The sequence below is a fragment of the Protopterus annectens genome, chromosome 2.part1 (assembly GCF_019279795.1).
Source record: "Protopterus annectens isolate FY-2018-M chromosome 2.part1, PAN1.0, whole genome shotgun sequence".
Classification (NCBI taxonomy): Eukaryota; Metazoa; Chordata; order Ceratodontiformes; family Protopteridae; genus Protopterus; species Protopterus annectens.
The window spans coordinates 616,464,767-616,492,370 of record NC_056729.1 but is presented as its reverse complement, the minus strand read 5'-3'; the positions used below and the strand labels follow the sequence as shown (position 1 = coordinate 616,492,370).

Sequence of the window (27,604 nt, the reverse complement as noted above, 5' to 3'; positions counted from 1 at the left end):
GTGAAATGGAGTTCTTCCAGTTTGCCTGTAGATAAGCATGCAGAGAGTGTGTGTGTGTGTGTGTGTGTGTGTGTGTGTGTGTGTGTGTGTGTGTGTGTGTGTGTGTGTGTGTGTGTGCGTGCGTGTGTGTGTGTGTGTGTGTGTGTGTGTGTGTGTGTGTGTGCATGTGTGTAAAAATTAATATCACAAATGTTATCTTTGGATGTGCACATTATTGCCAGGTGTATGCATAACTCACCTGGGTATCAATTAAAAAATAACAGTAAGTTATTATCTTTCAAATAAGGCTTGCAATGCATCACACAAAGTCAGACCCTCAGAGCTTCTAGAGGCCTAGTAGTCCCCACACCCCAGACTTTATAAGTGGATTTTGAGACATACATAGTAGTGGCCTTTGCACTGAGCCTCATCTAGTCTAAAAATGTCCCTATTAGAGATGGACACAGAGGGTCACTTTAGCTTGTATAGGGTGGCTGGTGATGGTGTGATTACTTCTCTAATTTTCCTTACAATTAACCCTCTGAAGTGTGCACAGAATGTCATTATAACTTGTATGGGGCCAGTGGAATGTGTGGTCATTATTTCCTTAACACTTTTCATAAACCTCAACGTGTGCACAGAAGGTCCCATCGCTTGTGTAGAGGCAGCTTTACTAGAGGCAGTATGTTCAATTTAGTAGCAATAGGTTAGGATGCATTCCTGCAAATATTTTTTTTTAACTTTCCTCACAATCAAACATCAATCACATATACAGGTGGCAATTCTGGGGGGTAGGGGCAAGTAAGCATGATGTTGTATACGTCTGACAGCAACAAGTTAAAATACTGTGTTCTGTTTGTTCTTTCACTTTCATCCCAGTCTGACATCGGAGAAGAATGCAGAAGTTGTATGCTTTTGAAGGTAGGGGTGAGGAGGCATGTTTGTTTGTATGTTTGACAACACCGACTTGAAATATACGACTGTGGCCATGTGTGCCTTCATCTCAGTCTAAAACCAAGGAGATACACAGAAGGTGACTATTTTTGGAGGGAATGGGGGGATAGGTAGGCAGGCACAATTCCCAGATATGATTTATGTATCCGCATCTGTCTTGTTAGTTTATTGCGAACTACTAGTTTGTCAGATACAACTTATTTCTTTTTTGAAAGAAAAAATAAGACTGAATTACTTTCCTTTATCATGTTTTTGTTCTGGCCATTATTGGATCAAAGGGTTGGAAAATAGCTCTATAATTTCCCTCACAGCGTCTATAATCTCCCAGACCCCAAGCTTAATTTGATTAGTTATTTCACAGTTATTATAGTGTACTCTTGGGCAGTTAGGGTGTTTTGAAATGAAAGGGGAAAAGAATAAAGTTAAAGAGTAAGACATCATTTCTTTATTTTGCCATGATTTTTATTTAGGCCATCAAAGGATCAAAAATTTGAAAAAAAAATGCTCAAAAATGCACCTCACAATATCTAGAATTCCCATAGCTTCTGGGGATCCCCAGACCCCTAGCTTATTTCATTTGTGTCCTCCACATGTATTACAGTGCAGTGTGGTCCATTTAGGGTGTGTAAATAGGATATATAAAAAAGCTAAAGAGTTCAAAAATGTGAGAAAAGGTAGAAAATGTAATCTGAATAGTGGGGAATGCCATGATAAGGAGTATCCAGGGGGGATAAGAGCATTGGAGAATCTGTGTGGGAGGGCAGTGGCAATGGGAGCATCATGCAGCTATTCACCTAGTGTGCTATTTAACCTAAGTCCAATCCCGTTATGCATACATGCAGTATGTATGTCTATATGTGTGTGAAGATATGTGTGCGTGTGTGTGTGTGTGTGTGTGTGTGTGTGTGTGTGTGTGTGTGTGTGTGTGAAAATATATATATATAGGTTCATAGGTAAGTACTAGGCTCACTGCCATTGTGGAACATTTTGACCCTCGATGATTTCCCTTTTAAAGGCAAGGCTCAAACCTTCTGCCTTGTGTCTTTGAGGTAAACACCTTAACCATTACACCAACTATATTATTTAATTACAATTTCACTGAATGAGAACTCAGTAAATCCAAATTTGCACAATAATTTGGCTGAGATTCCATTTTATTGAGTATAGTATAGCTACATATAGTTCTGTAATACAAGAAGCTTTAGCTAGTGCTAGTGCTTGTGGTGAATTGTATATAATCAGTGCTGATCTGGTTTGTATGTGTGCATTGGCAATGAGTCCCTCTGTACTGTATTTTCAATTTTTACATAGTTGTGCGGCTGTGGAGTTAGTATACGTATTTAAGTACGTGTGGCTGCTCTTGCAAAAGTCTTTTTGAATACTTTTTCCCTGCATGTTTTGATTGTATCATGTTTCATTTATTCTGAAATTGATTAAATGGTCTTTCAGTGAAATGGGCTTTCGGTCATTTTGAATAACTGAATTGTTTTTTCATGAAATGTTTATTCGGTGAGTTGTCCTCAGCCCATCTATATAAATATATATAAATGTTGATTTAATCAAGATTGTCATAGTTGTGTTTTCTCTCATTTCTACAATTTCTAGTGTTGGAAAAAATACCTTTGTAAGATGGAGTTTGGATAAGTGTTCGCCTGAAATAGTGGAAATGTTCACCAAAAGAAAAAATTAAGGAAATTGTCATGAAGTGTTCCAGTGTTATTATATCAGAACTCGTATTACATCATGGGGACCTGCACAGTCTATGTCAAATGTAGGACTCTGATGAATGAAACTACCTTTCGTATCTGCCTGCTCAGTCTATTATGTCAACAATGAATATATTCCACCTTGGCAAAACAGTTCTGCATTAAGGTCAAAGACTCCAGATCTAAAGCATGCTCCAATTCCTACACATAAATCCAAATGCGTTTTAAACAATTGCAGTGAATGTGACTGATGGATGGTTAATGAACAAAGAAAAAAAAGTGTTCAGGATACCATGGATGAATCTTTAATGACAAACACAATAGTGGGTGAGCAGTAGGTTAACAGATTCATGTCATTTAAGTGGGCATAATTTAATGTTGGGTAGCTGTATTTCTACAGTTATGGTTTAATGCTGATTAACTGTAGCATTAAATAAGGTTTATTAAAGCAACGTAAATCTTTCACACTTAGTTACTGTGATTTTTATGGTAAATAATACATGATTCCTATCATGCCTTGCATTGCAGATGACTGTATTTTTGTAAAATCTTACCCTTGTTTTTCTCTAAAATGTTAGTAAACCAAAATGGTTTAGATGTTTGACTTTTCTGCTTGAAAATATGCAATCAGTGTTATCAACAGCATTAATAAAAGCTGCAGTACAATTAAATTCACAAACAGAAACATCAGGAACCAGTATCCAAAAGGTCTGCAACAGCAGAAGGCCTCCATGACAGAAGCAATACTTCAACGGATAGAAAATAACTCAAGACTACATAGAAAGTACAGCAGCTTGCAAAGCTAGAAAATTCACAGGTCTGTGAAGCTGAGTAATAGCAGAGAAATCCATAGCACCTGACCAGGATGCCTTCACAAGGGAAAACACCAAAAGTAATAAAGTTCACAGAAGTGTCTTTCTAGAAATTAATGGCAACACAGCTATAATGCAAAGCCAAGTATGTATGTCAGGTAATCACTAAATACCATACGTTAACAAGTGTTTCAGTTTTAAAAAATTCATAGGCTTGTTTCATTCTTAGGTTTCAACATTTCTTTAATACATATCTATATTTGTATCTGTATCTATAGATCTATGTAAATATATATATATATATATATATATATATATATAAAACAGACCTGACTGCCATTGTATTCCATTTTCTTTTTCTTTTTCTCCTTGATGTGGTAAAGGTTACAGTTAACATGAAAGCTTGTCTTGATTTTAATAAATTCAGTATATTTATCTATCAACTGCATGTTCAGAGTGTCTTTGTATATATTTTGGACTAGTTTAGCCATCTTAACTACTTCCATTTGCCATTGTTTTAAAGTTTTATGTCCTAACTTCCAAAGTAAATGCTTTCTACCAGTTAAATATACCTGGATAATTAAACAGAGAGAGAGACTGCTGAGATTAATAGCAAAGTGATGGCCAGAGATACAGAACATAAACTATTATCAGTGCAAAAAAGTTAAATAATTATCAGCATTAACAATTAGAATATGTAGCAAATTGAAATATATTATTAGTCTGATTTGAAATATCTTATAATTAGGCTGACTTTTCTAGTACCAACAACCTTGTTTTATATCATTACACTAAAATGCTTGTGTTCCTCAACACCCCATCTTTGTGCTCTAAATTTAGCACCATTCTCTCCCTCATCAGCCATGTCTGCGAAAGTCAAGATAATATAATATGTCCAAACTGGCACCAAATTCACATCTCGTGGGAAACTGGTTGTGCGCAAAGATACACAGCCTTGCTAGCTGCATTTGCACAACTGAAAGCAGCTGGATTCTTTGACAGATACATTGACACTACTTATATCACATAGAAGTAAAGATGTGAAACATGGCATAGCATTTAATCCTTGCAGTTTGGAAGCAGAAAGGGGATGAACTGTGATACATTGTGATGTTAAGGTTCACACAACGTTAAAATATTGGTGCACCAGCTAGGAATCAAATTCATGGGTAAAGCATGCAAAACATTGAAACATAGTTTATTAATTGGCATTGCCACAGGAGAACTAGTTTTCAAGTACAGAAAAGAGACATATTCTAATTTCAGAACGAATGGCAATACACTTCAGAGAGGCCTGTATGGGTGTGATTTTAATTAGTCCTGGGAATGCATTCCTATGTAAAAGTATTTCTGTTTATAAACATATTTCAGATGAATGTAGTCGAATGAGCTGAGTAATACAGGTTGGAGTATGTTACCTACAAACTTCACAAGACATAATCGTCCTTAACACATAGTTGGGATATGTGATGATGTCATGATGATTATAAAAAAGTATTGTACCCATCATACTTTTACAATTGAATGTTATGATAAATATCATCATTCTCATGTTTAGGACTTTGGACACATACTAGCTTGAGGTTGTAAGTGAAACATTAATGATACATGCTAAATAGTTTACTTATACAAGCACTACTGATACATTGCTTGCAGGAAACATATTTAGCATTATAATTTTTCTTTAGTGTTATAGCCATAATCAAAATATTGAGACAAATGGGATTCTTACACCCTTTGCAAAAGTTTATTTTAGTTGGATTCAAACCCCTACTCAGCTGTATTCTTTGTCTAAACTCACTTCACTTACATCTTGCACCACAGAGGCAGGTATGTGATGGATGGAATTTATCTATTCAGCACTATACAGAGTGCTAAGGAAAGTGCACCAGTGCCAGGCATGCATTTTTCACTTTTTTCCTTAGTAAGAAACAATGTTTGTGCCAAATGGAGGGGAAATGCAAATTAAAATAATAAAAAAATACATATCATGAATAACTGCAACATGATCTCTAAAAAGGATTCAAACAATGCATCATGTGCCTTATTTCTCTCAATTCACTTCAGTTACACCTTGTGCCAGAGAAAATAATTGCATGAAGGGTGTACTTTCTTCACTGAATACTATTCAGAGTGCTGCTGGACATGCAATGCTGGCAGCCATGTTTGAACACCATCAGGCATCCTAAACTAAATTTCACGTTCTTCCTTAAGAAGTGAACCATGTTTGCCTGCTACCAGACAGAGAGCAGAGAGCAAATGTATATTAAAAAACAATAAGTGCAATGTGGTCTCAGCATAGGATTCAAATAATGCATCCTGTGACTAATTTCACTCAAGTCACTTAATTTATATCTTGTGCCGTAGAATTGGGCATCTGTGCATTCTCTGCAGCAAGGTGCGAAAGGCCATGCATTGACCTCAAGCATATTTTCTCTACGTAAGGCAGCCTGAACTAAATTTTTTACTTTTTTACTTAGGGAGTGAACCATTAATCTGAAGTTGTTGGTCTTCATTTGGTCTTCATCCTGCGGGTTTTGGATCCGCCCTCAGATCTGACACAGCCATATACTCCAGACTTGGAGCTAAAAGCTGAGCTCCTTCTCTATTACCCATAATGCCCCATTCTCCATCCATCCCTCAGATCTCATTTGCTGCTCACTTGAACAGCTTCGGAGTTCATCACTGAGCGCCCTCCTGGGGAGTCTAAGCATCTTTTCTTTGCTGTGTGTTAGTATTTTTTTCTATTTCTCTATTTCCCTTCTTTGCTGTTTCCTACCTTTAGTGTACACAAAAAAAAGTTTAGTTAGCTGGTAGATTAGAGGGTTTGTAGTCTGGGCTTCTTTTTCCTCTACCTTCCTTCTTCCTTTTTTTCCTTCTTTCCTTTTCTTGTAGCTCTTGCTATGGTTGATTCTAAGCCAGCAGGCTGTAGGAAATGCACAGAGTGTGGGCATAAGCTTCCTCCCTCCGATGTTCACATTGTATATAATTTGTTTATTGGCGGCCCATCTAGATACCTCCTGTTCTATTTGCACAGGTTTTAATCAGCACAAGCTTATAGACAGGTGGGATAAATTAATCCTTTGGGGTCTTCCCCCTTCCTCTGCCCCACCTGTATGGAATCCATTTTAGGGGCTCAAACCCCCACCAAGAAAGTGGCTGAGAAGGGCAAGGACCATGACAAACAGAAGCAGTCTCCGGATAGAGCCACTGCCCACAGGAGAACTGCCAGCAAAAGCCCACCCTTATGCTTCAGCTTCACCTCAGCTCTGATCCCCTTGCTTCTCTCTGGAGCTGGCAGGTCCCCTGCCCAAATCTCTGATTCTGATGTCGCCCAAGCACAACTCTAGGCTGGGGTCAGCAAATGCTAGGTCCTCCTGTAGCCTTTCAGTTTGAAGTGGACAAGCTCATGAGGAAATTTCTGAAGGTGCAAATTTAGTTGGGAGTTTTACCTGCCCTGGCTCCCCCTGGAGCCGGAGGCTCTCAACCAGCATTTTTACCTATTTTTTCTTCTCCAATCCACCCATCTGTGTCAGAGCCCTTGAGTCAGAGGATCCTGAGTTTAGAGACATTTTTGCCATCAGGTACTGTACCTCAAATGGAAGCAGCACCCTGGTACGGTCAGCAATTAGGCACACCAAACTGAGAATAATATTTAGCACTTTCTTTCCTTTGTTTAATCATTTGGAACTTCTTCAGAAGCTAAATATTATGCTCAGTTTGGTGTCCTAATTGCTGATAGTACCAGGGTGCTGCATCCATTTGCGTTTCAACAGTGAACGTTTTATTTTACTTGATAAGTACCTGTACCTTGACGTCGATGGCTGCCTTGAGCAGTTTGGCTCCAGTGTCTTTGGGCCTGACTGACTCTCAGAGCCATAGCTTCAGAGTCAGGTCTTTGGGGTTGGCTTCAGTGGCCTGGTTTTCTGAGCTGTCCCTCCCCCTCAGCACCTTGGCTCTCAATAGTTTGGCTCAGACTCCACCTTTGGTGCCAGGTATGGCTGGAGTTCATAGGGCTGCAACATCAATGGTTTCGGCCTCAACGGAGTTGCCCTCAGTGTTTCATTTGCCCTTGGCATTCAAAATAGTGGAGTGGGTTCTCTTGGCACCCAGGAGATCCTCAACTCTCCCATCTTTGGACCCGACCCCTCTCCCTTTTGTATTGCCTGAGCCGGATCCTTCAACTCTATCTACCTTGGGACAGCCTGTTCCAGGAAGCTTGCAGGTGGCTCCCCTACAGGAGCACACCGAGTCTTCCGATACCTCCCAAGAGCATCCCCCAGAGGAGGTGCACTGGAAGCATATGTGCAAGAGGAGGCACCTGGATTCTCCACTGGAATCTCTGACCAAAGACACGGATTTGGATGAAGGGGTAGGTTTCCACAGATCCCCACCTGAGGATGTCTTCTTTGGGGGCATCATGGAGATCCTGTGACAGAAAAGTGGGTTGTCCGTCCACAAACCTAACTCCAATGAGTCCGTGTTCCTGGAAGCTTTTGGAGCAGGGCCACCTACACCCTGGGTCCCCCCCTACTGACCCCCTGATAGATTTGATTTCTAGCAGGGTATGGAAGGAATCGGACATGGTAGACCGCATACCTAAGCACCTGGATAGGATTCTTAGCATGCCTGTGGATAGGCTGCACTGTACTAAGGGCATCCCAGTCAATGCTATGGTGGTGGCAGCTGCCACTAAGCAAGAGCTGGTCCAGGAGAGCTCATCAGTTCACCCCCCCCAGACAGGAAGTTTAGGGCGATGGACCGATTTAGTAAGCGGGTCTGTTCTTTAGCGACCTTTTCTCTGCACACACTGAATTACTTGGCACATGTGGTCAGGCTTCAGAGGGTCCTTATGAAGAAAATCTCTGAGTCCATACCGGGGTCCATGTCTGAAGAGGACAAGAAGATCTTCTTCTGCAGAATCGCCACTCTTCATGCTATTTCCAACACGCCCATGAGATTACTCTTGCATGCAGCAGACGGTACCTCAAGGGTGGCTGGTTTGGGCATTGCCATTAGGCATCATGCCTGGATGAGGCTCTGTGAATTCTTGGAACCCTTCAAGGCATCCTTTATCAATGTGCCCTCTGACAGATCATCCCCTTTTTGTCCTATGGCCAGAGACACTCTCTCCCAGTGCGAGGACAGAAAGACCCTGTCTGCCATCAGAATATGCTTTTTAACCCCACAATGTTCCTTTTCTAGAAACCAGCATGGCAGTAAAAAGCTATGGTCCCAAAAATCTCAGGGGGTTTTCCAGGACTCATAGGGAGACTTTTCCTCCAGAGGCAGAGGGACAATGATTCCAGTGGCAGGAACTGCCCTCGCGGCAGGGGTTCTGGGAAATCAAGGGATGTTATGTAGTCCAATCTCGCCTACATTCTTACTCGTGGGTTCGGAGCCAAACCTCAGCTCCGACTCGGCCATACTCTAGCTCGAAGTCTTTCAACTGGCTGTGTTAAGAGGTATCCCATGCTGCACTGCTCCCTTTCCCCAGATCTCATTTGCCGCTTGTAAAGCTCAGACATGGTCTTGCTCTTGGCTATGGCTATGTATAACTTTTTGTCTTCTTGACTAAATTTTTGACTAAAAATTTAATCCAAAAGCTATTTTTATAGCTTGGTGTGTGTGTTGTTGCTTTGTGGAAGCGTTGTTTGTATGGTCTTTGTGGCATTTGTCTACTTTTTGTCTGGTATCCTGTCAGCTATCTCCCAACGGGCTAGGCCCATTTTAGTTAGAGGACCTAGTCCTCCCTTGGTTATTTGTTTTCCTCTTCTGTGCTCGTTTTTCTTTTAGGTACCTACCCCCTCTGGGCTAGGGCCATTTAAGTTAGAGGACCTAGTCCTTTCCCTTGTTTTTCTGTCAGGACCTTTTGAGTTAGAGGTCCTTGTGTAGTGTCTGTAGTTATTAGTTTAGTTCCCGCACTTGTTGCTGGTGTCTTTTACTGTTGTGTTGTGTTAGTATCCTGCCGACCATGTCTAAGGATACAAAAGAACATAAGCCTTCGGGCTTTAAGAAATGTAGTAAATGTGGGTACAAGATGTCCATTACTGATGGGCACTCTGTGTGTGTTTATTGTTTGGGGGCTATACACCTTCAGGAGTCTTGTGCGTTCTGTCACGCATTCAGCCCTCGTGTTCTTCAAGAAAGGAAGAACAAACTAATTCTGAAGGGACTACTGAAACCCTCTTTTGAGGAAGATTTGGAGAGGTCTTCTAGTGCTAAGTCCTCTCCCTCTAAAAGAGACAAAACATCTAAAGCAATAAAACTATCTCCGGCTCCGTCTGCCTTATCGGAGTCTCCAGAGAAAGTTACTAAGTCTACTGTGGCATCCTCGGCTCCACTGTCTTCAGTGCTGAAGGAAGCTTGTCAACCAACAGAACTTACATCGGCTCCCAGCCTCTCGGAGCCGGTGTCAGAGATACTAGTTCGGAGCCAGTCCCCAGTTTTTAGACTGGTTTCTCCTCCTCGCAGGTCTCCTTCAGAGAGGAGGTCTAGATATCCTATCTTGTCCTCTAGGTCCTCCAGGACACACTCTGATGTGGATGTGGATAGAGTGGTACAGAGACTGCTTCAATCACTGGTGCTGGTTAAATTGCTTTCGGTTCCAGCCCACTCGGCTCCAGAGCCAGTCACCCATCCATCGTCGATACCTCCTCCTCCTCCGAGCAAATCTCTGCCTTCTGAGCCACAGTGGTCGGCACCATTTGATGCTTCTAGTTCAGCTCCAATAGCCCATCCTGGCTTATTGGCTCCGATCTCGGCTCCGACCCCGTCTACTCCGTCCACGGGGTCCAGGACTCATGGTTCCTCGGTCGGACCCAAGGGGGAGGTCTCGGGATGCTCTTCGGCTCCTAGCCTTCCTCTTAGTGCTTTGGCTCGGGTGAGCCTGACCCTTGCTTCGGCTTCAGACCTTGCCCCTTCTGCTCCGAGGTCTTCCACGGTTGGACGATCCTCAGAGCCTGAGGGACCAACTTTCGAGGTCATGCAGAGCATGCTGGCCAGGTCCTCAGCTGCATCATACAGCACTGACACTCTACTCCCTCCAGCTCCAGTATCAGTCTCTGATCACCCTCTATCCTTGGACAGCGGAGACCCAAGGCCTCAGGATACCTCCATGAGTGGTCCGCAAATTTCTGAGGGCCCACCAGAATTTTTGCCTGAGGAGCCACCCAGAAAAAGAACGTGCAAGAGGAAGCACATCGACTCCCAGGAAGAGTCTCTCACATCGGGCACCGACCTCGAGGAATCAGAGGGGTCCCCCAAGTTGTCCTCTGAGGATATCTCTTTCACTGATATCCTAGAGATCTTGAAATAGAGAGGCGACTGGCCCTCTAAACCCCCCTCTGAGGAGGAATCAGTGTTCCTGATGGCCTTTACGGCTCAGCCCTCCGCCTCCTGGGTCTCTCCACCCTTCGACGACCTCCTGGATCTAGTTTATCGGAGGGTGTGAGAAACCCCTAACACTGTGGAACCAGTTCCCAGGAGACCCAACAAATCTATGTCAGCCCCCTCTGACAAAGAGTTTCTCACAAAGGGCATCCCAGTAGATGTCATGGTGGTGGCAGCGACCACCAAGAAGGAACTGGCTGAGACTTCATCTACCGTCCATCCCCCTAACAAGGAGTCCAGGACCATGGACCGGTATGGGAAGCGTATGTTTTCTTCAGCAGCCTTTACACTGGGTGGCCTTTACACTGCGGTCACTGAATTACTTGTCACATTTTACATGGCTCCAAAGAGATCTCCTGAAAGAGCTTGGAGATGCTCTTCAGGGTAATGTTTCTGACGCAGTGGTTCAGAAAGTCAATGCTCAGATGTCTACCCTAAATTCTATTGCTAACTCCTCCATGAGGCTGATCTCTTATGCAGCAGAAGGAGCAAGTAAGGCAGTGAGTTCTGGAGTTTCTCTCAGAAGGTACTCCTGGATGCACCTCTGTAATTTCTTGGAGGCCTTCAAGTCTACATTCACCAACGCCCCGTTTGATGGTTCCTCTTTGTTCGGAACCAAGATGAAAGACACTCTCACTAGGTGTGAGCAAGAAGGAAAAACTCCGTGGGAGTCTGTTTTTTCATGCCTTCTAGACCTTATCCCACGGTCCAGAAGAGTGGACAAATGTGGTTCAAGAAATCGCAGAGGTTTTCTCATGACGCACAAAGTGATTCCCCGTCCAGAGGCAGGGGAGGGGGTAGTAACTCAGGTAGACACCGTCCTAGAGGCAGAGGAGGCCCGTGTAACCAGGGAGATCATAATTCCTTTCATGGTTCTCCCTACCAGTGCTCCTGATGGGAGGCTTGACTGCGCGTTTCCAGAGCCAGTCCAGGGTCACATTTACTATACCCAGAAGCCTGGCAAGACATCACCCAGGACCAGTGGGTATTAAAAATAATTTCCAGAGGATATCACATTCCCTTTTCTCCCCCCCAACCAATCAAAAGAATCCCAGATGTTCCACTCAATCAAAGGGATTCCGCAGCTTCAGAGGTTATAAAGTTGCTAGAAAAAGGAGTCATCCAGCATGTCCCCTCAGACCAAATCAGATTAGGGACTTACTCCAGATTCTTTTTGGTGCCGAAAAGAACAGGGGACCTGAGACCCAACTTGGATCTCAGCCACTTGAACCTCCACGTGAAGAAGTCCAAGTTCCGAATGGTCACATTGCAATCTATTCTCCCATTGTTGGGAAAAGAAGTGTGGATGTGCTCTATCGACCTCAAGGATGCTTACTACCACATAAAGATGGACAGGGCATCCAGAAGTCATCTACGCTTCTGGCTGGGAGCCAGTCATTTTCAATTTCATGCCCTGCCCTTTGGTCTCACCACAGCCCCCAGGGTGTTCACCAAATGTATGGCAGTGGTGACGGCTCACTTGAGACATCAGGGATTCCAAGTGTTTCTGTACCTGGAAAACTGGCTCCTTTCTGCCACCACCAGGCATCTACTACTACAGACCAGAGATGCCACTATCAAGCTGTGTCAACAATTGGGTATCACTCTAAACTGGGAAAAGTCTGCCTTGTTGCCCTCGCAGTGTGTCACCAGTATAGGCACCAAGTTAGACACCGTGCTCATGAAGGCATTTTTACCACAAGAAAGGATTCAAGTTTTGCAACAAGTATACGCATTGCTCCCTCAAAAAAGAGTGAAGGCAAAAACGATTCTCAAATTGTTAGGGACTATGGCTGCAACAATTATGCTGGTTCCTCTTGTGAGGCTTCACATGAGGCTCCTTCAGTGGATGCTCTTCGCCCAGTGGTCTCTACAGCATCTTCCGCTTTCTCACCTCATAATGATCACAGACAGGTGCAAGCAAGATCTACACTGGTGGCTTCACTCCAGCAACCTCAATGTGGGAAAACCCTTAGTCCCATCCCCTCCTGTTGCCACAGTGACCACGGATAGCTCCCAGATGGGGTGGGGGGGCATTATCTTGGCAGGACGGTCCAAGGCACGTGGCAGGAACATAAGATACATCTGCATATCAATATCTTGGAGATGAGAGCAGTGCTACTAGCGTTGCAAGCACTTCAGAGCTTTCTTCCTCTTGGGACAATTGCGATCCACTCAGACAATATGTCGGTGGTATGGTATCTGAACAAACAGGGAGGAACCAAGTCATATCCCCTTTGCAGAGAGGTCATTTGAGTGTGGCAGTGGGCAGTGTCTTCCCAACATTTTCTTGTAGCAACGCACATTCCGGGGAAGTCCAGCGTGATCGTCGACAGGTTGAGCAGAGCTATTCTGATGCCTCACGAGTGGTCCCTGAACAGTCAAGTTGCGGAGCAGATTTTCTGCAGATGGGGTTAGCCTTGCTGTGATCTATTTGCCAGTCCCCTTAATACCAAGTGCAGCAGCTACTTCACCCTTATCCCCCCTCCTGGGGAGTCACCCAGGGACGCTCTAGTTCATGATTGGCCCTCCGGTCTACTGTATGCCTTCCCTCCTATTTCTCTGTTGACAAAGGTTATTCAGAAATCACAGTCCTTGGGAAGCAGAATAATTCTGATAACTCCACACTGGCCTCATCAAATTTGGTTCCTCTTTCTCCATCCCTATCTCATGGATGCCCCCTGGATTCTGGACCCACAGCCAGATCTTCTGACTCTTATGTCAGGGCAGTTCCATACTTCTCTTCAGACCCTCCAGTTGACAGCCTGGCTACTCCACTTCCATCACTAGTCAGGCTTCATTTTTTTCCTCCGGAAGTGATTCATATTCTATCTTCTTCCCATAAGCCTTCGACTAGAAAGATTTATTCCAGTAAATGGAAAATATTCTCCATCTGGGCTCAGGCAAGACAAATTGATCCTTATACAGCTTCAATTTCTTCAGTTCTGGAATTTCTCTCCATGCTTTTCAATCAAGGGTCAGCAGCCGTGACCATTAAAGTACAGTTGGCCGCTATTTCCACTTTTCACGTCGCTAATAAACCCAGCCTAATGGCGCATAGACTATGTAAGGCATTCTTGAAAGGCACTATGCTGCTTTGCCCTCCAGTCTTCAACCCCGTCATGCATTGGGACCTAAATTTTGTGCTACAATGTCTCACCTCTTCCACCTTTGAGCCTGCAACTACTTGTGAACTAAATATTTTGACTTGGAAAACTATCTTTTTGGTAGCCATCACTTCAGCTAGATGTGTCTCGGAGCTCCAAGCTTTGTCTATCAGACCGCCTTACTTGATTTTTCACAGGGACAGGGCTTCCCTGAGACCAAACCCTTCCTTTATTCCAAAAGTGGCTTTGGTTAGTAATCTCAACCAATCCATTGAACTGCCTGTATTTTTTCCAAAGTTCTCTAATAGGGCAGAATTTAAATTTCACCAACTGGATGTTCACGGGCAGTTGCGTTTTTATCTGCATAGAATGAGGGATCTTAGAAAATCGGATCAACTATTTGTCTCATTTTCAGAAAATAAGATTGGGTCTCCTGTTTCCAAAGTGACCTTGTCTAGATGGATCTCTAGTTGTATTTCCTTCATTTATGCCTCAGGTGGTAAGGATTTACCATTTAGAGTGAAGGCTCATTATACCCGCTCTATGTCTACCTCTACAGCATTTCAGGCCAGGATGTCTATGGATGATATTTGTGCTGCGGCTACATGGGCGTCTCCTCACACCTTTATTACTCACTAAAATTGGATTTGGTATCCAGAGACAGATCTTCCTTTGGTTCCACAGTGCTCAGGAGTATTTTCCACTGAGCCTCCCAGGGTTCAGGTGCTAGGGACGCTATCCCACTGGTAAAAATGTAGGCGAGATTGGACTACATAACATCAAGAAGTTATGTACTCACCGTAACATTCAATGTATGTAGTCCCTCCCACCTTCCCCCATCCTGGAGGACCTAGAGGTCAGTTCTGGTTTCAGAACTCCTTTTATTATTGGAATGCTGTTTCTTTCTCTATGTGTTATGTGTATGGGGGAGAGTGATAGAGTGACTGAGCTTGCAGCAAACAAGATCTGGGGAAAGGGAGCAGTGCAGCATGGGATACCTCTTAGCCCAGCCAATTGAAAGACTTTGAGTTAGAGTATGGCCAAGTCGGAGTTGAGGTTCGGCTCCGAACCCACGGGTAAGAATGTGAGGCGAGATGGACTACATACATCGAACGTTATGGTGAGTACATAACTTCTTGTTCTGTGATACATTCTTAGACCAGCCCTTTCAGCATCCCTGAAGGGTTGCCCAACTGCTCTACTCTGGAGGCAGTTGGTGGATGTCTCTCCCTTCACCCAACAGCCTGGGAATCCAGAATTCCCAGGCTGTTCTCCCCTGTTCAGAAGATTTTGAGTGAATCCCATAAAGCTTCACCCAGGAAAATTTACTCGAGTAAATTGAAGAGGTTTTCTTTTTGGGTTCAAGAGTGTCAATTAGACCCTTTCACAGTTCCTGTTCCATCTATTTTAGATTTCTTGGCTCACATCTTTAATAGTGGAGCTAGCTTCTCCACGACCAAGGTGCAGTTGGCAGCCATCTCTAATTTCCATATTGGTGAAGATTCTTCCTCCTTGGCATCCACTAAAATATGTAAGGCCTTTTTGAGGAGCACCTTTCTACTTCAGCCTCTGGTTAAGGATCCTGCACGCCCATGGGACCTTACTTTGGTGTTACAAGCCCTTGTTTCTGCTCCCTTTGAACCAGCAGCCACAGTTGATTTGCAATTCTTGTCTTGGAAAATGGCTTTCTTAGTGGCTATCACCTCTGCTAAGAGCATTTTGGAACTTCATGCCTTATCCATAAAACCTCCTTATCTTGCTTTCCACAAAGATAGTCACTCTTCACCCTAATCCTTCCTTTATGCCCAAAGTTGCTTAAGAGGCCAACATTAACCAAGTGATTAATCTCCCTGTCTTTTTTACCAATTTCCAAAATGGGAGAATACAAACTTCATTTACCTGACATTCACAGACAGCTGCATTTTTACTTGGATAGGAAAAAATCTTTCAGAAAAACAGACCAGCTTTTTGTCTCCTTTGCTACTTCCAGACTAGGTAGACCTATTACAAAAGTGACCTTAACTGGATCTCAGAGTGCATTGCACTGGCATACTCCAAAAAAGGCATTCCTCTTCCTAATTATGTCAAAGCCCATTATCCTAGGTTTGTATCTACCTCTGCGGCCTTTTGATCCAGAGTGCCTATTGATGGTATTTGCTCAGCAGCTACATGGGCGTCTTCTAATAACTTCATATCCCATTACAAGTTGGATGTCTGTTCCAGGAGTAGGACATCCTTTTGGCTCTGCCATGTTTCAGAATATCTTTCCATGAGGGCCACCCAGGGGTGATATATCTGGGGACTCTGTCCCGCAGGTTGAAGACCAAATAAAGACAACAACTTCATATAAAAAAGTTATGTTCTTATCGTAATGTTCCATCTGAGTTGTTACTTCATTTGTATTCAACCTTTCCCTCCCTCCTTCCCCCCCTTCCCCAGATTCTGGAATGATTTGGCAGAAGTGTCTCAGGTCCTTCCCTCTCTAGTGTCACTCAAGCCCTGAGTAGTTCTGTAGGTGGTGTGGATAACATTTGCTGGTGTTTTGGTGGTGATTGTGTTTTTCCTAGCAGCAAACGATCTGTGGGATGGAGGGAGGGTGGGGCATTATGGGTAGGAGAGGAGGAGCTCAGCTTTCGGCTCCAAGGCTGGAATTTACAGCCGACTCAGATCTGAGGACAATCCGAATCCCGCAGGTTGAAGACAACTCAGCTGGAACGTGATGGTAAGAACATAATTTTTTTTTTTTTGCACACTGCTGAACAGACAGCAAATGGGAAAATATATGATAGAGAAAAATGTTGACAGTAATTTAAATGCAATCAGTGTGTATGTGTAACAATGACCAGAGCAAGAAGTGCATTCAAGTGACACATTCATCCTTCTCACATCTCATTGCAACGTCAGAAATTTACTTTGTGGAACACATTACTGGATTTGTAGTTCATAGGTTCATAGGTACGTACTAGGCTATTGGCCCTAGGGCCTATACAAGCCTAGCCAGAAAGGTACCCTGGCTTTTGCCACCCAAGAAAATTATTTTCTTGTGCCCCTGTTAAGCAGAACCACAGAAGTGATCCCCGGGGTGAATTCCCTATTACCCATCCAATCGTCAAGATTTTTCTTGAAGAGTGATAATGAGGAGCTCTGTTTTACATAGATAGGTAGTCTGTTCCAGAGTATGGGAAGTCTCTGGGACAGGAATCTATCCCTCCAGCATGTTCTGTTTATTGTGGTGACAAGGTTTAGTTCCCTAGAGCGTGTAGCTCGGAGGGATTGGGATTTTTTTAAATGGAGCATGTCCAACAGCTCTGGGTTTGACATAGCTTTGTATGTTAGGCAGAGATCACCTCTGAGTAGGCGATATGCGACGGAGTAAAGCTGGAGTTTTTTGAGACGGTCTGCGTAAGGCATCTGTTTGAGGCCAGTAATCCTCTTTGTGAGGTATTTTTGCGGCATTTCCAGTTGTTGTAGATGTCTTGTGAGGTACATACCAAAAGGGGCGTTGTACTCTATAATGGGACTGAGTGATGAGTAGAGGGGAACAATGACCTCTTTTTTTCTGGATGAGAAACCTTTTGTGATGAGGTGTGCCACGTAGAAGGATTTCCTGACCACTGTGGTGATGTGATTATCAAAGGAGAGACTACTATCCACCTGTGTCCCAAGGTCTCTTATCACACTTTCGGTGTTAAGTAGACTACCGCCTATGTGGTAGTTCATGGGTACAGAGTTTTTACCAAAGGGGATGACAATGCACTTTTTGGCATTGAGCTTGAGACCATGTTTTTGACACCAGGCATCTGTTTCAGTGAGGCCCTTTTGTAGGATGTCCACATCATTAGGAGTTTTGATTATGGCTCCTAGTTTGCAGTCATCTGTGAATTTAGTTAGCCAAAGACCTTCTGTGTTAGCCTGTACTTCAGAGAAGTAGATACCAAACAGGAGAGGACCCAGGACTGAACCCTGTGGTACTCCACTTGTCACTGGTCTAAAGTCTGATTTGGGGTCTGCTACTTTCACAGTGTGGGTTTTGTCAGTAATCTTGTGACACAGGGATTTATACCTAGTTTAGTGAGTTTATCTATAATTCCAGAGTGGGGGATGGTGTTGAACGTCTTGGCGAGATCTAGATAGGCTGTGTGAACCACCTTACCCTCATCTATGGCTTTGGTGACTACTTCAAAGAAGTCTATCAGGTTTTAGGAGACATGATCTGCCTTTTACAAACCCAAACTGTGTGGGGTCCAGAGTTTGGAGATCTCCAATGTCTTTGTTTATGAGTTCCATGATGATACATTCCATGGCTTTGCAGATGAGGCTCGTCAGGCTAATGGGGCAGTGGTTCCCGGGGTCTGTTGTGGCCCACCCCCTTTGTGGAGTGGGATAACTGTTGCGGTGTGCCATTCAATGGGCACAAAGCCTGAGGTGAGGCTATGATTGAACATGGTACTTAGGTGGGGTGCCAGTTCATTCTGTAGTTCATGTAGAAGGCAGCCTGGGATGTTGTCAGGTCCCATGGATGTGATGCTCTTGGCTTTGGAGAGTGAGGTTTTTACCTGTGCAGCTGTGATTACAGGAACTTTGCATTCTTCCGGTATAAAGATGGGCCCTTTAGGGGGTGAGAAGGGGGTAAAGTTAGCACTGAACCTATCTGCCAGGATGTTGGCAATATCAGTTGGTTCTGTATATTTAGTGTCATTGTGCTGTAACTCAGAGCAGATGTGAGTGTTGCCATTGAGATTCTTGACATAGCTATAGAATGCTTTGTGACTGTCTTTAGAATCAGTGGCAATTTTGTTTTCATAACTAGCTTTGGAGGATTTTATGAGGAATCTCAGTTTCTTACTGAGGCGGACCATAGAGTTCCTCCAATTGTGGGATTTTACTCTTTTTTGCAACAGTTTCTTTCTTCTGTTGTAGAATTTGTTTATGGCAGAAGACCACCAGATTGGCTTCCTTTTTTTGGAGGATAGCATCTTGGTTCTGTTAGGGATAGCACGATCCATGCACTTGTGTAAGTGCTTATAAAGTGCATTTGTGTAGGATTCAGCAGTCATACCTCTATTGTCCATCTGCATGGGTGTCGTGAAGTTTGCCACTTCTGTCTTAAGAAGCGTGAAGTTGGCTTTGGAGAATTTTTTTACGGTTGTTTTCCTAATGGGGGGTGGGAGCGAGATGTGGATGTCCAGGGTGATTAGCTTGTGGTCGGATCTGACCAACGAGGAGCTGACCTCTGGTGTGGAACACCGGTCACCCATGTTGGTCATGACCAGGTCTAGGATATTGCTGCCCCTGGTGGGGGTGTGGATAAGTTGATCCAAGGCGGTGGAATTGATTTCCAGAAAACGTTGAGCAAAAGAGTTGGTACATGAGTAGCTTTCCCAGTTAATGGTAGGGTAGTTGAAATCATCCATTATTAGAGTGTTGGGTTGTACCTTAATATTTTCCAGTGTATCAAGAAAAGAGGAGTGGGAATCCTGGGGCATGGTGGGGGGTCTGTAGCAAGCTACAACCTGCATTGCGGTTTTGCCCAGAGTTAGTTGAACTTGGATAATCTCGGATGCATTATGCTGAGCAACTAGCTTGGAGGTGTGGATATCCTTAGTGAATATGGACATGCCTCCACCTTTAGTGTTTCCGTCCGGGTTTGGTGGCCGAAGGATTGGTATGAATTATAGCCTGGTAATGCAGGGGTGCTCTCTGGAGCTTTGAACCAGGTCTGTGTCACTGCACAGATGTCAATGTTCTCCATTTTAAGGAGTGCCTCGAGTGAGTGCATTTTGAGGTTTAGACTTCTAGCATTACCCTCAGATTTTGCTTGCTTGTACCTGTTATGGTGGTGAATTTGTCATTTGAACCTTGCCTAAAAAAGGCACTATAGGGGTGGCAAGAGCCTTTGCCAGTATCCAGAATCCCAAGGGCGACAGGTGCAGGCCATCTCTGGCAAAGCAGCGTGGTCTTTCGATCATGTCATCCCAGGCAGACAGATACTGGATTCCCGTAGAATGACACCAGAAGCTTAGCCAATTGTTAAAGTCAATCATTTTGTCCTTGTACTGTGGTGTCATTCTAGGTGATGGCAGGATGCTACTCAGGGCTTGGATCATACCTGCCTGGGCAACAAGATCGGAGAGCTCCTCCATGTCTTTTTTCATGTAGTCCAGGGAGGTACATCTCAGGTCATTCACACCAACATGGACAATGACAGAGTCATATTTGTGCTTGCTGTGGAGTGACCTGAGTGCATGCATTATGTAGCAGATCCTGGCAGCTGACAGGTAGCTGACAGTAACTTTTTCCTTGTTTAGCCTGGTGAGTGAAATATCAGTGTGCCTGACTATAGAGTCACCTATGACTAGAGTGTTGGGTACATTATGCCTTATGCGCTGTAGTTGAGTGGCACACTGAATATGTGGGCTATGTGTCATTTGGGTTGTGCTGGGGGGTGGAGGTTGCTTGCATTTCTGCTTTGGAGGTCTCTGTTGTTTGGGCAGATTTGTACTGAGAGCCTCCGTGAATGTAGGTGTGTGTTTTGTGCTTCTGTGTGTGTGTTTTGGTGGTGAAGGTTTTGAGGGACTATGTGATGAGTGTGGTGCGGTGCAAGTGTTTACCTTCTCCTCTTGACCAGTCTTTGACCAGACAAGGCCAGTCTTTGGTGAAGAGAGCTTTGCTTCCAGTTTGGCTATATAAGTGCATCTCTCACAGGTCGTAGTGTTGGGTGGTAGGAGGAGAGGGTTGTCTGTATACATGAGGCAATTGCTGCATTGTCCCAAGATGCCCGGATTCATCAGGTAGACAGGAGAAAACACTGAGAGCTGACCTTTAGACATGCCTGAATAAGTGCTTATTTATTAAGTACTAAAAACTGTTTTCCTCTAGACAAGTTAGGAAAGTTGAGTGCTCTAGTAATTTGTAACTTATTTAGTGCTTACAATGAGTTCTGAACAAGTGCTGAGCTCAAAGAAACAGATGAGTGCTAAAACTAAAAAGCTGGCTAGTTGCAAGGGAAATTTTGAAGAACAGACTTTATGGTGCCAGGAATAGTTCAACCCCAGTTAAGTGGGGGTGGGGGCTTAGGAGCTCACAAACAGTTCTGGACACAGCAAATCCATATCTGGACAACACCTGCCACAGGAAAGGGGGGAAGCAAGCTAGTTAATGACAAATAATGTAAAAGACAAATAATGTAAAAGTGGATAAGCAACAATTCACATGTTAACAATACTGACAATATTTGATTTTTAAAACAACATCACAATGGTATCACAAAATGTGATTAAATATGTATTCAGACCATCTTCTTAAAAATTTCAGCCATGTAGATTTGAATCATGCATCACCTTTCCTTTTTCCTCAAAGGTCATTACACTTGCACCTTGTGCCACAGAGAAAGTTGCCTGATAGGTGTTTTTAATTCACTACATACATCCAGAGTGCTGATAGCTGTGCAATGCCGCCAGGGTTGTGTAGGTATATAAGGCAGCCTAAACTAAATTTTTTAATTTTTCCTTAAGCCATGACAGTACATTTCACACTGCCAAGTGGCATGCAGATGCAAAAAGCAATATTTATCAGAAGTTTTCACACATGTTGTTGGGGATAGTAAATTTGAAGGAGCATGAAATAAATCACGGTGTATATTTAGCAATGAGTAGAGCTACTACTGCATTACACTGATACATTTAGCCTTCTCACATCTCCTTGCTACATCAGTACTATCAAGTATGTCTTACAATATCAGGACATTATCTCATGCCAAGGGCACAGAAAATAGTAGAACACTTTTATTGTTCACACAGCATACACAATATTTACATAATTTCAAATGACTTACCTATCAGTCAGTTTTAGTCAATACTGACCAGACTTGAGTTTCCCACATCACCACATTCATACACTAAAATGAGTGTCAATATTTAATATGACCTCCCTCAATAAAATGATCTGTGAACAGGTTTTGAATCCTGCATTACCTGTACTGTTTCTTTAAGCCCAATACATTTACACATTATGTCACACAGATAGGAGTGTGACAACTTGAATTTCTTCATCAGTACTGTCCAGACTGCTGAAGAAAGTACAACAATTCCAGTTTGAATTGTGCTACTGATGTCAGTCAAAAGTCATTTTTTTACCTTGGCAGTGAACTACAGCTGACTTCCTCTGACCACTGTCAGTCAACACAGCACAATGCCAAATGGCATGCAAAAGATAAAGCGGAAAAAAATAAATTTGGAATCAAGTACTTTAAATGTACATTTCCAATGTTTAATCAACTTTGCTACCTTTCAAAAGGACCCTGTATGGCAGTGAACCCTCAAATAAAGGTAGTAAGAATAATAACTGAAAAGTATTTTCCATATTTGCCATAGACAATATATGTAAAGAGAAAAAAAGTGTTCAAATGTACTGATAATGTGACATTGTATAAATTTACATTGAAAGTGCAAAGGAAAAAAGTTATGAAAGTTGCCCTTTCTCATTTGACAATAAATGTCTAGAGGATTGTGATATTGCCAACAGCTAGGATACCCATGTACTCACACAATACTAAAAGACAAACACTGCAGGTATATTCTTCTCTTTCTTTGTGGTGCCTCTTTCCCTTATTTATGCTTTCTTCATATAATTTTCTCTCTATTTTATTGCATATGTTATCTGTATGCTTAATGTACTCTTTTGAATATAAACATCCGTCTGTCAGCACCATCCAGAGTGGGTGGTTCTCCCTCAGACTCCAAATCTGTATCTGCTGCTGCTGCTGATCCTGCCTTTGGTCCTTAAAACTGTGGTCCTGTCCTTGCTGAAGCTATTCCCTGAGAATTATATTGTGTAACATGGCGCAGACTGTGCATATTTTGGCAGAGGTGCCTGGGTCATACTGAAGTGCACTTCATGATGTTTCTAGCCACTGGAACCTTGATTTAAGCAATCCAAACACGTGCATTCTATGATACGGCTAGTAAAGAGTGAAAACCTTTTCGGTTGATGTACCTCCTCACCTGTTCCTCAGGTGAGGATTTTATTTTTCTGTGTTTGCAGTCTATGGTCCCCAACACTTCAGAAGTGTGCTACTGCACAGAATTCTTGCATGGTTCTTGCTCTCTTCTGTGGGGTGCATGGGAAGCAGATGTGATCCCTTGCATGTAGTAGCACTGCGTTTAAAAACTGTTGTAATATTCTTAGACTGGTGCATGTGACACCCCTAATATATCCCCTGTGAGTCCGTGGAAAGTACCAGCAGCTAATACACATAATACCTAACATAACTTTGATTCAACTGGGGTCTGAGGTGGGGGCAACAAAGGTTGCATATTTACTCCAGTGTTTCCTCTCTGCCCTGTATCTTTTTAATTTTTGTGTCCTGCAGTCGATAAAAGTCTTTCGGCTTTTCCTGGTTAGGGGTTGCCATAGCGGAACTCCGGTTCGCTAATGACTGGCAGTGGATTTTTATGGTGCTGAGTTGCCAGCCCCATGCCCAGCCTTCAAAGAAGGCACACCCATTCATGCACACACCTACATGCATGTCTTTAAACATCACTCAACCATGGGGAGGACATACAGACTCCACACAGAAGGCGGTCCAGCTGAGAATCGAATGGGAGAACCTCTTGTTGTGAGGCGATAACGCTAACTGCTGCACCACCGCGGCAGTCCATGATGTCAAATGGGGTGTAAACACCCTTCTTCTTCTTGCTCAAGATCTGACAGCAGCACCCTGATTTTTAGTCTGTTGCAAATACTGCATAATAATAGCACCAACAACCACTAACATGCTTTTTTTCACTAATTGTAATCATGCTGTATTCCAAAGAGTTTTGGTGTACGGGAAAAGCCTACACAAAAGGTGTTAAATTGGATAGGAAAACAAAAAGAATGCTTCATGCTCATCAAATGATTTATAAAAATGTAGTAAGTGATGGTTTAATAAAGGTGTTTCTTGTTAAAAAAGGCAGGAATTTTATAATATATGCAATATTGCTTGGATTATATGATATATAGCAATATATGTGAAGTATAATGTTTGCTATGTTAATATAGTTTGATTATTTTTATATCAAAGTAAATTTGCCTGTGTCACAAGTGATAATTCAATAAAGGTGTTTAAAAAAAAAATCAGTGCATACCAAGATTATATATTCTCTGTTCTGAAGGAAGTATGGGCCTCCTTGAAACCGATTACATGTATAGATCTAAAATCATGGGGCTGCATACATATCTGATGACCTGACAAGACCCCAACATAGTGAAAGTTTTGAAACATCAGGAGAATAAATCTAAGATGAGTTCCCTGCTTAGTCTAGCAGAACCATATTGGTGTCAAGTGGGAATACAAATTAAACCAGATGTAGATACAAATCAGGTAGCAACTGAATGTGCCAAAAAACAAAAGAAAGAATATAAGGTGAAGGATCAGATGAGAAGGCAAGAAATGTAGAAAATGCATAAATATAGTTGCAAGTATAGAAAAATCCTGGAACAACCTTATGTTGATCGGGATCAAATAGAGGAATGGTTAAGGAGAGGTGAATTCAAACCAAAAGATGAAAGGTTAATATTGGCGGCTCAAGGTAGTGGACTACATTCACATTGGTTTACAAAGTTCATTGAACATGTGGGAGAAACAGACAAATGTAGGTTTTGCAAAACAGAATTGGAAACATTTCCACATCTTGTTGTTGGCTGTGATACTACTGGCAGAAGGACTGTATACTGAAAGGCATAATAATGTGGCAAGACTGTTGCACTGGGGATTGCGCAAACATATTGAAATAGCTGAAAAAAAATGGAAACATGAGCCACAAAGCATTATAGAAAATGATGGTCTACATCACATGGGTTCACCCATTACCATCAGTTCAAGAGATAGATGCAAGAAAACCAGATATAGTGGTCCATGAAAAGAAGACAAAGTAGCATTGATAGTTGAAATTGCTACACCCAGTGACTACAGTGTCTTGCATACAGAGAGACACAAAGTCATAAAATATCAGGATTTCAAGGCAGAAATGAGAGCAATGTGGAAGAAAGAAACCCAGACAGTTCCAATAGTATTAGGAGCAAAGGGTCTTATAAAAAAAAGTCTACAATCGTATTTAGATATGTTACAGATACACGTAACTCCATACGAATTGCAGAAGGAGTCATTACTGGACACATTGCGGGTGCTGCAAAGAGCACTTCTGGCTGACATCAAAGATTGAAACAATACTAATTTCATGAACTTTAATCATACTTTGACTTAGGAAGGCAGTCCATTCCCATCATGGTATTAGAAACCCAAAAGATATGGAAAATTAAAAAAGATTACACGATTGGGAGTCCAAATGGAGAAATGATAAATCAGCAAGCAAAAGAAAGTAATAATGCTGGAATTGAATTCATCCTCAATTCTTTATGAGTACCTTCACAAGGTGGATCTTGTTTTTCACAAAATCTCATCAAGATGACACTGATATATGGACTGTATTTTATATGGCATATATCATAGACAGAAGCAAGTTAAAAATAAAAAAAGATAGCTGGATGCATGAGACCCAGGATAAAAAAGTGCCCAATCCTGGTAGGTGCACTGGTGCCAGGATTGGAAAAAATGACAGTGTACAGTCCTCAAGACACAGAAACATTCCTACAATGGGGCTACAACAGACCCGGGGGAGGATGGCCCCCTGTTGTAGAAGGAAGTAGTAGTCCACTAAAATCACAAAAATTGATAGGCCAGAAAAGAGCCATAAAGATGATAGAGTGGACTACTGAGGATAAGAAAGAAATTAAATATTGTTACTATTATGAAAGATGTCCAGACCTTCCAGAGAAAAGATATAGAAAATGATTAAAAGAGAAATTAGAGGAAAGAAAAATACTTCCATAAGAAAAACTGTCAGAAGTTTCAAATAAAAAGTTGTGTTCATTAATACAATGGATTAATGAAACACATTATATAGACCAAGAAACTTTGGGTCGTTTGGAAAAAAGAAGCAATTGAGGAAGTGCAAAATATATAAAAAAGAAACTCGAGACCTTTAAAAGCTACAGAAAAGAAATATGTACATGGGAAAGAAAGAGAGATCTGATATGGTGCAATATTTATGCAATGGAGAAAGCCAAATTAATCAACACAAAAAGACAGTCCCAAAGATATTCAAAGAGAAATACAGGCAAAGCCATCCAGGTATGAAAAATTACACAATACAAAAAAAATAAGATCACAAAGAGGGAATGCAGAACAGAAGAATAGTAAAGTAGAAGTTACAAACATAAAAGTTGAAGTTATGGAATATCTGCAAAGTGAAGGAGTTAGTGTAGAAAGTCTAACACAGTTTATATCACAGCATGATGGAACGAGTCCCCAAAGTAAGGACAGACAAGAGGCGTTGTAGACATCTGAAAAAGAAATGGGAATGGGAAAGAAAAAAAGATATCTGATATGGTGCAATATTTATGCAAAGGAGAAAGCAAAACTAATCAATACAAAAAGAGTAGCACCAAAGATATTTGAAGAGAAATACAGGCAAAGACATCCAGCCATGGAAAATTTTACAATACAAAAAATAAGAAAATAAAGAGGAAAAGCAGAAAAGAGGATTAGTAATGGAAAAGTTAAAGAAACAGAAACTGATGTCAAGGATTACCTAGGAAATTAACGATTTAGTGTAGAAAATATAACTCAGATAACATCACAGCAGGATAGAGCAATGGATCCCCAAATTAAGGATAAACCAGTGGAGCAGAAAACATCTGATCAGTTGCTACATCATGATACTTTGGAGCCTTCCATAAAAAAACAATACAAGCATTAAGTTGGAGTTGCACAGCAAGGGAAGGAGCAGGAAACTGTGACAACTCTGACACAGTCAATGTTGTGGAGTGATATGCCAGAGAGTTCCCATATGAAAGAGCAACAGATGACACAGGAAGAAACTGAGGAGAATGTGGCACAAGAAGATGCTCCAGAACTTTCTATAGAATGCCCACAGAAAATGGAGAAGAAAGAATGTGCCCTCAGTTTAGAAGAAAATGATCTAAGAGAAGAGGTAATTATTTAATAGAGATGGGCAGACATATTAAGATCAATGAAAAAAATAGATTACAGAAAGTCAACAAAACCCAAAAGTTAGAAGTTTGATAAAACAAATGAACACAGTAATTAGAACTGTCCATAAAGATTTGTCCAATATAACAGAAGTAAATAGGATATATTACTGTGCAGCTAAATTAATAACAGATAAAGACTTACCATAAAAACACAGGGTAGTAAGGCACAGGAAGGAGATGAATTAAATGCCATAATGAAAGTATCGAATAGAGAAAACTATAAAGCAATTAAGACAGGAAATGTCACTGCTAGAAGAGTATAGAAGAGAAAACAGATCAACAAAAATAATCAGAAAGACAAACATGACAAAAACAATGGGCAGTATCAGAACAGATCAAGATCTATAGTGCATTATTGCAACTAATAAACTGAAAATCTCACCAGAGACAGAAAAACTTGGAAGATATGCAGATAAATAGAAAGGAAAAGTACAAAATAAACAATTCATTGAGGACCTCAAAAGTTTTATAGAGAATTGGGAAACAAGGTAAAAGGAAATGAAATGCCACCAGAAAAAGAAGAAATAGATACATTTTGGAGAAATACCTATGAAGATAC

The 27,604-nt window shown here is 42.1% G+C and overlaps 1 protein-coding gene across 2 annotated transcripts in view; it reads left to right on the top strand.

Moving 5' to 3' along the window:
• Positions 1 to 3,894, top strand: part of LOC122794164 (avidin-related protein 4/5-like) — a 262,421-nt gene extending 258,527 nt beyond the window's left edge. For both annotated transcript variants that reach the window (XM_044062368.1, XM_044062367.1), the window contains exon 5: positions 2,539 to 3,894. In XM_044062368.1, coding sequence (XP_043918303.1) covers positions 2,539 to 2,623 — 85 coding nt within the window. In that variant the 3' untranslated portion in view covers positions 2,624 to 3,894. The remainder of the gene's footprint in view (positions 1 to 2,538) is intronic.
• The last annotated feature ends 23,710 nt before the right edge of the window (positions 3,895 to 27,604 follow it).